This window comes from Lygodium microphyllum, chromosome 13 (assembly GCF_053477565.2).
Source record: "Lygodium microphyllum isolate KBCC chromosome 13, Lygodium_microphyllum_v1.1.10, whole genome shotgun sequence".
Lineage (NCBI taxonomy): Eukaryota > Viridiplantae > Streptophyta > Polypodiopsida > Schizaeales > Lygodiaceae > Lygodium > Lygodium microphyllum.
The window spans coordinates 11393417-11406550 of NC_141147.1; the positions used below are offsets into that span (position 1 = coordinate 11393417).

Here is a 13134-nt window from a genome sequence, read left to right on the forward strand (position 1 = left end):
TAGATTGCGCTTTTCTATTTAAATTGTGCCTTTTCTCTTTTGTGCTTGCCCTAAACTTTAGAGCTTGCCCTTGTGCGTTTGGCATTTTTCCCTCTTATTTCTTTAATCTCAATGGGCTATCTTTTTTTTCTTTTCCCTACGTCTTTTTGCTTTCTTTGCACTGGGGTTTGCCTACATAGTTATACCATTTGGGCTGATTAATGCACAAGTTGGCTTTCAACGTCTCATATGTGCTATTTTCAAGGACATGCTTAGAAAGTGGCTAAAAGTATTTTTTGATGATCTATGTGTTCATTCTAGTTGTTGGGAGGAGAACCTACATAAACTCCACTTAGTCTTTGAATGATGAAGACAATATAGTCTCTCACTGAACCCCTTAAAATGCCAATTTTGGGTAAAGCATGGATGTATCCTAGGACACATGGTCTCAAAAAATGGCATTGCTATTGACTTTTTCAAAGTTAGAGTGGTTGTCGATTTATCACCACCAACCAACTACAAGGGAATTCAGTGCTTCCTCGGCCCACACGAGATACTATCAACAGTTTGTGTTGAATTATGTACTCATTGTACGACCACTTTACAAGCTTTTGATTGTATTTGAGTGATCTAAGGAGTGCTAATGTGCTTATGAAGAATTGAATAAGGATATGACAACCATACCTATTCTACGAGCCCTAGATTGGTCCATTACCTAGAAAAAACAAGGCAAATGATTATATACACCAAGGAAGTGATGGCATTGAAAGAAGCCCTAAAGGCAAGATAGGGTGAAGAAAATTTGTGGGACCTTTATGAAGAAGAATGGGAAAGTCGCATAGCTTTAAAGCAACTATGTGCCTCAAAGTCCAAGGAAAACAAATGTTTGGAGTTAGAAAACAAGGAATTGAAGCCCAGGTAATCCACTATATGTATAACCTATATATCACATGTGTTCAGACCTATTTATAAATATTCTTATTTGTGAATTTTCCCTTAATAAAACATAAACCTTTTCTATTCAATCTATAAGTAACCCCTTTTTATGGGACCCTTTTGTATGTAAAAAAGTGTAAAAATTGTATTTTCAAAATCCCTTATGTTGAACCCACATGATACATACATATATTTATGATTGATCTCCGCCAGAGTTGAATTTGCAAAGGGAGGATTTGGAAAAGCGTTGCATGTTAGAAAGATACAAAAAGATGAAGAGGCCATGAAAAAGATGGTGGAGCTGCATAATCAACTCCAAGCAGCACTCCATGAGTAGGGCATCCTAAAGGAGTAGGTGGAACGCTAGGGCCAAGACAAAGAAAGATGCTTGCGATATGGAAAGAGCAAGAGCAGATAGTAACCACCCTCTCACGAGAGCAAAACCAAAGCCCCAAAGAGATGAAAGAGAGAGCTAAATGATGGGCAAAATGCAATAATTCTAGAATTAGGGATTTAGTAGAGCATGCTTGGTGCTATTAGAAAGCAAATGCTGATGGCTAAAGAAAAAGAAAAAGAAATAGAGACAAGAATGCTTGTACAATAGGAGGCTTTCTTGAACATAGTGTTGCATATCACTCAAGCGGAAGGAGAAGAGACAATCATAGGGCTCAAAAGGAAATTAGAACTCATTGAAATATGGCCTCTAGGAAAAGACACCCAAAGCGGAAGGAAAAGAGACAATCAAAGGGCTCAAAAGGAAATTAGAACTCATTGAAATATGGCCTCTATGAAAATACACGCAAAGCCAATACACGAGCTTAAGCATAGAAGAGCAAAGGGAACATCTAATCAAGGTAGGGTTATCTAGGCAAGAGGTGGACCTGCTGGGATTTGGGGAACAAGAGCAACAAGTAAAACCCCCTACTCAAGAGCTTATAGAGCCAAATCTTGAACAATGACCTGATTTTGAGGAGGAGAAGGATGAGAAAGAGCATCCTAATGTGCCAAGCCTACCCCCACAACAAGCGTAATTGCAAGCACAAGTACATGACAAAGACCCTAAGAGAATTGTGGAATTAAGGTGCAGAAAGAGGGAACTAGTGGAGCTATTGCAAAGGAAGCTTAGTGCCAAGCCTTAGCTAGTGCCTAAAGCCCCTATCCCTCAACATGAAGAATGATTACCAGTCAACTAGGCACAAGAACTATCCCTATGGGAGAAATATTAAAGATGTTGCAACCCTGTAGGACATGTGTCATAGTCAATTCACGAGGTGTAACCGTCCACTTTTGTCCACTATACCTTTGAATGTGAGGGTTAACTTAAAAGGCTATATGCTAAGTTGCTCCTTCCTAAATAGGTCACTTAAACCCCCACCCAACTCTGCCCTTGCTGCATGAGAATGAGATGCAACTTAGTATCATCCCTTGTAATTTGAGAGAGAGAGAGAGAGAGAGAGAGAGAGAGAGAGAGAGAGAGAGAGAGAGAGAGAGAGAGAGAGAGAGAGAGAGAGAGAGAGAGAGAGAGAGAGAAACAAAGTGTTTTCATCTGTATGGATGAGTGCCACAAACACTACATCTAGGAACCATTAGATCCCTAGCCCCTCCCCACTTCATGCACTTGGAGCACATCAAGGGTAGGACATTGTGATAGACATGTCTCCCTAAGTCATGCACAATATCTCCCCCTTCCATGAAATGGTTCCTCAAGTGTGGGACAACCCATCTCCTAGTTCCACCACCATTCGCACAACGCACTAAATAGTAAGGCAAACACTCCCCCTAGGTCGTGTACCTATTCTTCCTTTACAGGTACATTTTACAGTTGTGTAATTAGCCAACAACTCCAGAGCCCTCTTCAATCACTCACCATATCTTCAACACCAACAATCTTCAATTATGTGTCATAATTTTATCCTACATGACCAATTTTCCAAAAGCCCCAAGTACCATTTCTGAGACCATCCTCAACTCTCCAATCTATACCATGTAGTGCCATGAGACGTGGAGGGGGTAATGTTAACCCTCAAAATGACACAAGGTGCAAAATGATGCAAGGCGCAAAGAAGGCTTGAGAAGGAGGATAGGAAGACAATTTGTTAGAAAAAGAAGACCAAGAAGTGTGGGAAAATTTTAAAAAATTAAGAATAAGACACACAAAAATAAAGTGTATTTTAGCCCTTTGTAAAAGAGCGCTAGGCTCCCTCCTATGCAAGTTATAAATGAAAAGGCACATGTAAAGGAGCCATGAGAATAGGAAAGATTAAGAGAAGAGTGGAAAAGAGGACCAAGGCCAGAGTTCCAGCCATGGAAATGGGTTGGGTGCCCAAGGGGAGAAGGGCATGTATAAAATCCAAAAAGTGAATAAATAAGCTCATTCTTAGTGTGTTTGCAAACAAGCTCTCTTTTTGTTCTTGCTCTTACTTCCTTCTTGTGCATGAAAGAGGGAGAGAGGGAGTGTAAGAGAGGGAGAGTGTGAGTGTGTAAAAGGGGACCGTGGAGAAGTTCTTCTTCTCCTCTTTTCCTATTCTCCTTCTTCTCATCTCTTTTCTTGCACACATGGCAATGGAGGTTGGAGATTGGAGCATGGAGATGGAGTTTGCTTAAGCTAGCACCTTCTTTGAATTGTGGAGCCAACAAAGGATTTGAGAAAGAGGACTACAACGATTGGATTCAATGGTAAGCTCATTGTGTGAGAGCATGCATGCCTATATGAGAGGTAGCCATTACCACTCACTTGAAACGCTTGACTTGATAAGCAGTTCATAGGGTCTCATCAATTGCTAGTGATAGTGATGACAATGTGCCCACTTTTAATAGTGCAAGTGAGGCACGAGCTAAATGGCTTGTGTATCTACGTGTGTCCTTTATGAATGCCATCTTATGTTTTGATTTGCCCCATTTTGATTCATCAAAGATATTTATGGCACAATGTCATGCATGTACGTGTATGTGTGCATGCATAGAACATGGGAACATGCATATAGGTTCTTGTATTTTATATATAATGTGCGAGACTTGAATATTCACATCAACTTCTTTATTTGTAAAATCTAAAGTTCCAAAGAGAACAAGGTGACTATCTAAATTTCATTCACTAAATATTTCCAACAGACTAGTATTCAACCTAAAGACTTTGAAGTGTGCCATTTGCAGTATGTTATGTGCTAACATTCTAGCTTATTTTATTTGCCTCTACAAACATTTATCTAAATAATTTTAAATTATCACCAAGGTACCATTAAATAAATTTTACTAGCCATTTGGAAGATATCATATTCAAGGTTAGTATACAACAAATCACTCTATTAACTTATGTCATAAATTGATATACAAGACAACATTATATATTAATCACTCACACAATCATGTCATACATTGGAAGTCTTTTTCATCCCAAACATGTATGTAAGTGTTCAAGTAAGCTCACATTTTATCCAACATGCGTAGTATATGTATGACCATGATCTCTCAAACATTAAATAGGTATTTACCTCGGGGGGTCCACCTTATAAAACATGTAAGATACCACGTGGGTTCAAAAGAAAGGGCATTATATTTAGGAAAATTTATAGGATTATACTTATTTAAAAATTAATTGCAAGTAAAAAAATTTATAACTTTAGTAAAGTAAAAGGGGTCATTTTTAAGGCCTTATAGCATGTAAAGAAAGGGTATTTCTTAATATCCTTTGAACACATGTTATGTAGATGATTTCTTATAGGTGGATCCCTTGGGGTATTTACAAATCATGTACAATGAAGGGGCTTTGAATAGTCCATAAATATTTTAGCCCCTGCACTTGAATGGATTTGAATATCCAAAATGATGCCTTAAATGAACAATGAAAAGCCTAACCTAAAGGAAGCCTTTCCTCTTTTTGCATTGTGGAAAACTTCATGATAACTAGTTCATAATGGCAAGGGTTTACATATCTCAAAATTTATGTGTCAAAGAGTTGGGAAAAGCTCATTTGTATGGCAACTCAAGAATCCATATGCAATCATCATTCTTTCATATCTAATGAGAAGGTTTTTTTTCTAATGGTCAAGCCATTCTAGCTCATGTTTAGCCTCACCATACTTCAATAAAAGGGTTTCTTTCGATGCTAAAGTGGGCCTTTCTCATTTTAGACCTAGTAGGATGTTAAGCCTTCCATATTTTGACAAAAGGGTAATTGAGAGTACAAAACTTTCCTAATCCAAGAAATGGCAATAGAGGTCACAAGACTTTCTTCCTTTTGATGCTCAAGGTAGCTACATTGTTTGGTAATCAAGAGCACAAAATCATCACCCCACACACTCAAAATATGGAGAGAACATTAATGGTTGATCTTCATGCTGAATGCTCCAACCAAAAGTCCTATAGATCAATATTATGATGCTTCCTCTTGTTGCTCCAACAAATTATCACCTTGAGCCACACCAATCATGATTTTGGCAAGGGTTTCCATTTTACGATCTTTGATAATCCTCGATAACTTTAAGCATGCTTCATATTCTATGATTGCCTCCTCGTGCCTACAATTTTACGTTGCAACATGTTTTCACTAGCTAGTTCAATTCACAAATACATTAGAAATATGCTAGTGATTGTTCTTCCCTCACACTTGCAATCATGCCAATTTGTCTTTCTCTACTCAATAATTTCCGTGAAAGAATTGCTACAGGGGTTCATGTGAAAATGCAACTTAAACCTACCCAAGAATATATAAGTAAAAAGAATAATAAACATACACAAGAATGACTTAATGTAGGAAGGATAGAGGCATGGATCCTCCTATAGGTAAAAAGAGTATTAAACCTTTTCCTTTGAGAAGCAATGCTACCAAGGATGTAGTGACCATGAGCTTGTCCATGCACATCTTTTAACGCAATACAAATTTGTATGTACCTACATTCACAACCTATCTTTTTAGAGCAAGAAAATAGTTAATGAGTTTGCTAACCTTTTTTCCCTTGATGTACAAGTCCTTCACTAACTATCAATTCCACTACATATAATAGATGAGCTATGTATTTGCACACAACACCATACTCTATTAATATTCTAGAAGACTTGACAGGTAGGAAAAGTTTGTTTGATCCATGGAAGAAAAACTTGAAGGACCAAGATGCTTACTTAATTTCTAAGATAATGTTGGATACCTTTACATAACAAAAACATCATCCTCTAGAGCAGAGCTAGAAATTACTTTCTTGTAGGACAATGACTTACTTGGACATGCAAGCCTTAGCAGTGACCCATTCTTTTTGTCTAAACAAAGTAAACCCAAGATTTCCAACAGCAACACCTTGGTGCTCAGGTCTCTCGTTTAATGTTGCACATCGTAATGCAGTCTACAACATCATGGAAGTACCTTGCATGTCATGATTTCACATTAATTTCACACGAAATGAAATACATAGAAAAAAAATAAAGGTCCATGTATAAAGTAAGGTTGAGATTTTCTTAAAGTAATTATAATTTAGATTTTTTATAAGAGTTTAAAAGGAGCAACAAAAAGCTAGAGGCATTCACATCTTGCTTATTACTTTATTCAATTTATTACCATGTAAGATGCATGCATGTCTACACATTGGAGGAGGAGGAGGAGAAGAAGAAGAATACACTTATTTTAGGTAGTTGAGGTGATTGGTATGTGCCCTAAAAAGCATGTGCACAAAATGCAATGACACAAGTTTCTTGTTTCTCACTTCTTTTTATTTGAAAAAAGTTTTGTAGTTTCATCAATATGAAAACCAACTCTTTAACTAATCTCATGTACCTGATGGGAGAGAGTTGCTTCACTCCATCTACCAAGGTTGGCATACAAAAGCCCAAGATTTGTGTAGGCGATGAACTTGCCATCTATGTTGGCAATGTCTGCATGGAACTTGTGATACTCCTCAGCCTTTTCATACTAATGTACATGAAGAGGCATGTAAAATGAGGAGAGGATAACATTTATCTATTAGTAGTGCTAGTTCGAAGCCTTGTGTCTTCATTGCATTTCATAGTACTGTGATTTAGTATATTGATAAACTATTTTTGTGATCACTCACATGATCAGCATGCCTTTTTGGTCAAGATATTTGTGTCTAATTATTTTGAAAAAATAATGGAACTTCTTGTAATTGCCCGTTGTAACACTCATTGCAGCTCCATAAGCAAAGCTAAATTGCTTTCAAAAACAAAAAGTGTACTAAGAGTAGCTTAGTAAGAAGGTAGGAAGCTTCATCAATTTACCAGGAAGCTCATAATCCAATGGCACACACTTAACATTTACGTACCTGAATGGCGGCTGCACTAGGCACTTCAAAAGAGTTGTTGTTGGATTTCCCATGTTCCTCTGCAATTTTCACATCTTGCTCTTCTTGCAAGGAACATCCAATGAAGTTGTAAGCGGTTGCCTCCCCTTCTTTATCCCCATTTTTGATACACAATATCAAGTACTCTTTATAACTCTCTATTGCTTTTCTATACTCCTGTGACAGGAATAAGTGGGATTTATCTTTATTACCATGAAGACTACTTGGAACTACGAAGTGTTACAAAGCATTGAGTCCCTGTTACTAGTAGATCACCATTGGAAGGCGATAAGAATCTCGAATAGATAAGCACAACTAGTGTGATTAACCTGAGCATTATCGTGGAGGATCCCTTTGCATAGCAATATGCGAGCCTCCTCTTTGTCCAATCGAGCATCCTTTTGTCGTCGCAATGACTCGACAAGCATGTTGTAGTCGGCTAGTTTATCTCTACTTGATCCTGCTTTGAACGGGTTTTGTCTTAGTAAAATGGGACCGGGGCGCTGGTGCATTACACGCGAGAGAGAGAGAGAGAGAGAGAGAGAGAGAGAGAGGCGCAGATTATTACCATGCCCCCCTTTCTCAATCTCATGTTGTTGCTGCTCCGGCGCTATTCTCGGAGATGCTCGGATGCTACATGGTAGAGTGACCCTCGTTAAGCGGCAAATGGGCTTGCAACACGAGGACGCATCTTTCTCTGTACATTATCATTCATCCAATATTCAACATACATACATACACACCATGCATTGTTTCCATAATTGATTATGTGAGTATAAGACTGTTATAGACTCATCAATTATTAAATATGGAGTTCATGTGTTGTGGATAGCTTAAATAGATGAAATGTCATACAGATGTGCTTATAGTCATTCAAACCTGATGTTGTTAGTCTTTTTTCTTCCAAACCTTTTGTTCTCGACAAAGACACCAAGTTATGAAGTAAAATAGCTCGAGCAGATCGCCCACAAGAGTGGCTAAAATCTTCATGCCTATCAAGTTGTGGGCTCAAGTTGAGAAAGTGGACACACCCATACACCCACCCACATGGGCGCGCGCACACACCCACACACACACACACACACACACACACACACACATACACACACACACACTCTCTCTCTCTCTCTCTCATTTGCATAAGAAGAACTAACATGAAACGCCAAGAGAATCTAGGAACAGAATGCCTAGTAAGATTTACTACACATGCCATATCCAAAAGATTCTCAAGAAAGTAAGTGGAAAAGCAAAGTGCATGAAGGGTAGAACTTGTAATAGAGAATTAATTGATTCACATACTCTCAAGACCTTTTCGAAAACTTATGATGTCAACAAAAGAACTTGTGATCAGGAAGCTATCTGACATTAGGATTTGTAAATGATTTTTTGGATTACTTTTTCAAAATCTTATGCAAATGTAAGGTCTTGACTCTTGATAGCTAACGATTACCAAAGGCGTAATTGTCGTGACTTGTTATTCAACTTCTTGCCAATGGAAGAGGTTGAGCGTCTACTCCCTGTGTCCAAACAATAGGAGAGACTTTCACATTAGGAATTTACTTGATAAATATGCATGAATGCTTTGTATAGCTCACTCTAAGAAAGTCCACTTATGGCCTCTGTTGTACATCCTCATGTCATCAAATTTTGCATGCACAAAGTTGTGCATCCTCGTATCATCCAATTTTGCATACACAAAGGCACTTAATTTCTTAAACTCAAAGTGGAAGACTTCTATGACAATGCTTGCTTAATGCTAACGATCATCGCCATTATTCCATATAGTTGTTGGGTGGTGGTATCGTGAGGACGAAAATGCAGAATGCATGGAAATAGCTATTTCACGAGACCCTCAGATCGAACCTTCTAATCGCCCGATAAGAGGCTTTATCTCGAGCGAAATCCAGTTGCACAGCCTCCTCTCAGCCTCGGAAGGGGGTTGTCTCTCGCGATCGAGGGACTGGCGCAGCAAAACATCATGACTTAGAACCAAAGATTAATTGAAGGAATCGGAGGATGGCCTTAGATCATGATGTATACTAAGGACGAGACTAGCACTAATGAGGCCGGCCTCCTGAATGATGCAATTTCAGAAAGGACATGATGATGGTGATGATGATGATGATGATGATGATGATTGGTAGCAGTAGTAAGCAACACCATGAATGATGAAGAAACTGATCATTATGGAGATTATTTAGCCAAAAAGAGGAAAAGAAAGCATACTAGCTAATCCAGAGAGGGCTTGTCAAGAAGAAAGCAAGCAAAAAGATGTGCATAAGTTCAGAGAGCGACAATTGTCCAGATGAGATTAATTCGTCAAGAAGAGGTGTAAGGTAGGTTGTTTAATTTTGCCTTATGGAGAGGCGCTGCTGCATTATATCTGGGTTTGGGGGGGGTGTAACCCTCTTGCTCATGGAGGATTCGGAGCTTCTCCTTGAGAGAGAGGCCCTGGTCTGATGATGGGGCGCGGGCGAGGGGCAATTTGATGGTGAGGGTGCTCTGCTTCTTGTCGGGATTAGGGAGGCCGTTCACATTCAGGATCGGGGTGGGGGGGCACCTCCAAGACGCAGGCACAGGGAAGCTCTGATGATCATTCTTAGCCTTAGTATGATTATGATTATAACTATCGTTAATGTTGCTTGAATTATAAGATCTCGTCTCCTCCTCCTGCTGCTGATCCTGCTTCAAGCTCTGCAATGGCAGCCTCAGAGCCGTCCTGTTGGGCTTCTTGATTTCTCTCAGCAGGAACCTCCCTTCCTTCCTCTTTTTCTTCGTCTTATCCTTATCTTGCATCTGTCGACTCATACTTAATCCGTCCCTGATTCGCACTGACTCGTCTGCATATTGTTGAGTGCTGATGTGATCAGTATTATTATTCACGTCCACTTTCACCCATTGGACTGGTGAATCAGGGTAGGTGCTCAATTGGAAGGAGCTGTAACTGTTGCTCGCTGCTGCCGCTGCCGCTGCCGATGATGATCTTCGGTTAAGGGTGGTGGTGGTGGTGGTGGTGGTGGTGGCGGCCGCGGTGGCGGCTTTGGTTTTGAGAAGCCACCACATGATTAATGAATGGGATGGTCTAATGAAACGATTCAATACTAGTTATCGAAGAAAGCGAGAGAAAGAGATCATGGATATGATCATTCTCCCTCCCGATGGATATGGTCATTCTCTCGTGCATGGAGAGCTAATAATGTCATCGAAAGAGCCTGCTGCTGCCTGCTGCTCCCCCTCCCTCTCCCTCCCTCTCTCCCTCTCTCTCTCTCTCTCTCTCTGTGTCTGTGCGCCTGTGTGTTGGTACTTTTTTTGGGGGGAGGGTGAATAGTCGCGTCCATCGAAGTACAAAAGCCGCGGTAATGGCGAATGATCGAGCTGTAGGCCCGCAGATTACCTAACACACATTAGTACCCCCCAAGACCGTTTTTCCTACCCTCTTGTGGGCATCGCCAAAGACACTACTTACCAAACAAACATATCTCCAGGGAGAGAAGAGGGTGAATAGGTCCAAAGGCTTAGGAATGTGAGGTCCAAAGGCAGTGAAGATGAAGACTCTAGAGTGGCTATGACAAAACTTAATTTAATTTGTGATAGACTTTGATAAGCAAATTAATTAAATCATAGAGATTTTTAAGCCATCTTAAACATTAAGACCTACATTAAGGGCCTTTGAATTTTCACCATGATATTGTACTACTACTTGCATTCAGTTAGGATCTCAATATTTTTACTTTATTTGCATTTACCTTCAAATATTTTTAATCAAATTTTTAACTTTTTAATTCTTTTTGTAATATATTCAATGAGCGAAATGTGTGTACGTATGCATATGCAAGGGGTAGATATATGCAAATACTATTATTCTTTGTGTATGTGTTTATATACATACATACGTATACAAATATACATGTGCACATGTACACATACATACACATATTGTATATATATACATATTCAGAAACTAGGCACTCCATGCTTAGATTCTGCTAGATGTTAGTAACAATGAGGGCACTTTGTGTCTTAAGACCCATCTAACAACCCTCGAAGAGTGATGGATTGTAGTAATCATGCAATTTTGTGTACATGCACAGGTGGTGTGTATTTAGGTATATATGTGTATATGCTTGCATAAGTAGTAAGTATGTAGTATGGAGACTCAAATGCTTTGAGCATGCATACATATTTTTGTGTGTGTTTGGCTATGTATGTATATGGCCAACTACATGAGGTATTAGGTCTTGCATTCAAAAGTTATGTGCACAAAGTTCATAAATGTACCTCTGTTTCAACTATGCATTAAGTTCATAGGGCATATTGTATAGTGAGCTACTGTTGACAAATTTATTATCCTTCAATTGTTCATTTGTTTAGAGTGATATGTGCAAAATATATTTCAAGGATGTGAAGTAGGAAATAGCTAAATCACCAATCCTGAAAGTATCTAAAAGAGGTGAAACATTCTATGTGTTTTCGAAAGCCACGTGTATAGCTAGCTAGACAACATGTAGCAGCTTGATGTCCTAGTGACCAGGTCTCTAATGCTTCATAGGATATACAGGCCCCATGGCCAATTCTGAGGAACTCTACTTGATATAGATGATAGCATGCACTGTTTGAGCCCTTTATGGATTATGTTATGGTGACAAATGTTGGTGAGTCTCTTACTTATGATGAGGCCATGGGCAAAGGGAGCGCAAAGGTGATAGCCATGCAATCAAAGTATGAATCACTATAGAAAAATCATATGTGGGTTTTGGTTCCTTTGCCTAGTGGCAAGTATGCTTTGCCATGCAAGTGGGTATACAATTTTAAAAGTACCCTTAGATGCTCCAAGTTGGGTTACAAGGTTAGATTGGTTTCTAAGGGCTTCAAGCAAAAACATGGTGTAGACTTTGATGAAGTATTTTCTTCTAACCTATGCTTGGTACTAGATTTGGTTGCTCAGTTTCGCTTGGATCTTTATCAAATGGATGTCAAGATGTCTTTTCTTCATGGGGCCTTGCATGATGAGATTTACATGGAGTAGTCTAAGGGCTTTGCAAAACATGGCAAGGAACACCTAGTATTCAAATTGAGGAAGAGCCTTTATGAGGAATGGTACCATAAGTTTGATGCCTTTACGCATTCACATGGATATTTCCACAGTGATATGGATCCGTGTTTATACACAAAGAAGGCTCATAATGGTAGCTTATGGTTTTGATCCTCTATGTGGATGATATGTTGATTGCTGAGAGTGCTATAATGAGCTAGATGCCTTGAGAGGTTAGCTAAAAAAGAGCTTTGAGATGAAGAACATGGGATAGGCCTCACATATTCTTAAAATGCACATTACAAGTGATCACTTTAAGGGCTCCTCTACTTGTCATAAAAAACCACATCTAGAAGGTCCTTCAAAACAGCTTCATCTGCAAGATGTTAAGTCTATTGTCTATCCTTTACCTTCTCATGTAAAGGTTAGTCGGGCCAATTATCTGCAACCTGATGAGCACAAGGTTGACTGGCCAAGGTCCCTTATGCATCCACAATGGGTAGTTTGATGTATGTCATGATAGTCACTTGTCCTGACATAATGTTTATAGTGGGAATTGTGGCACACTATATAGTTACACTTAGCCAATAGCATTGGGATGTCGTCAATGGTATCATGACATATCTGAAGGGCACAACAACTATGTGCATCTGTTATAGTGGCCAAGAGATAGGAGTCATGGGGTACATTGACTCTTATTATGTAGGACAATGAGACAATAGGAAGTCTACCTCTAGCTATGCCTTCATCTTTGCTAGAGATATTGTTTCTTGGAAGTCCAAGGTGCACAAATGCACATCCCTATCTACTACAGAGGTAGAGCATGTTGTAGCCACCACTGAGGCTTGTAAGGAGGCTCTCTCATTAGGCCTTGTTATTATTGATGTGGTCCTTACATTG

At 39.3% G+C, this 13134-nt stretch overlaps 1 protein-coding gene across 1 annotated transcript; it reads right to left on the reverse strand.

Moving 5' to 3' along the window:
• Positions 1–4623: 4623 nt before the first annotated feature.
• Positions 4624–10436, reverse strand: LOC148026340 (uncharacterized). Its single transcript, XM_087690432.1, has 11 exons — positions 9558–10436; positions 9066–9162; positions 8653–8719; positions 8082–8194; positions 7771–7899; positions 7532–7662; positions 7185–7379; positions 6680–6814; positions 6130–6251; positions 5716–5805; positions 4624–5432 (listed from the first exon to the last, which is right to left on the reverse strand). The coding sequence occupies exons 1-11, from the start codon at positions 10263–10265 to the stop codon at positions 5288–5290; spliced, it is 1932 nt and encodes a 643-aa protein (XP_087546558.1). The 5' UTR covers positions 10266–10436; the 3' UTR covers positions 4624–5287.
• Between the last annotated feature and the right edge of the window lie 2698 nt (positions 10437–13134).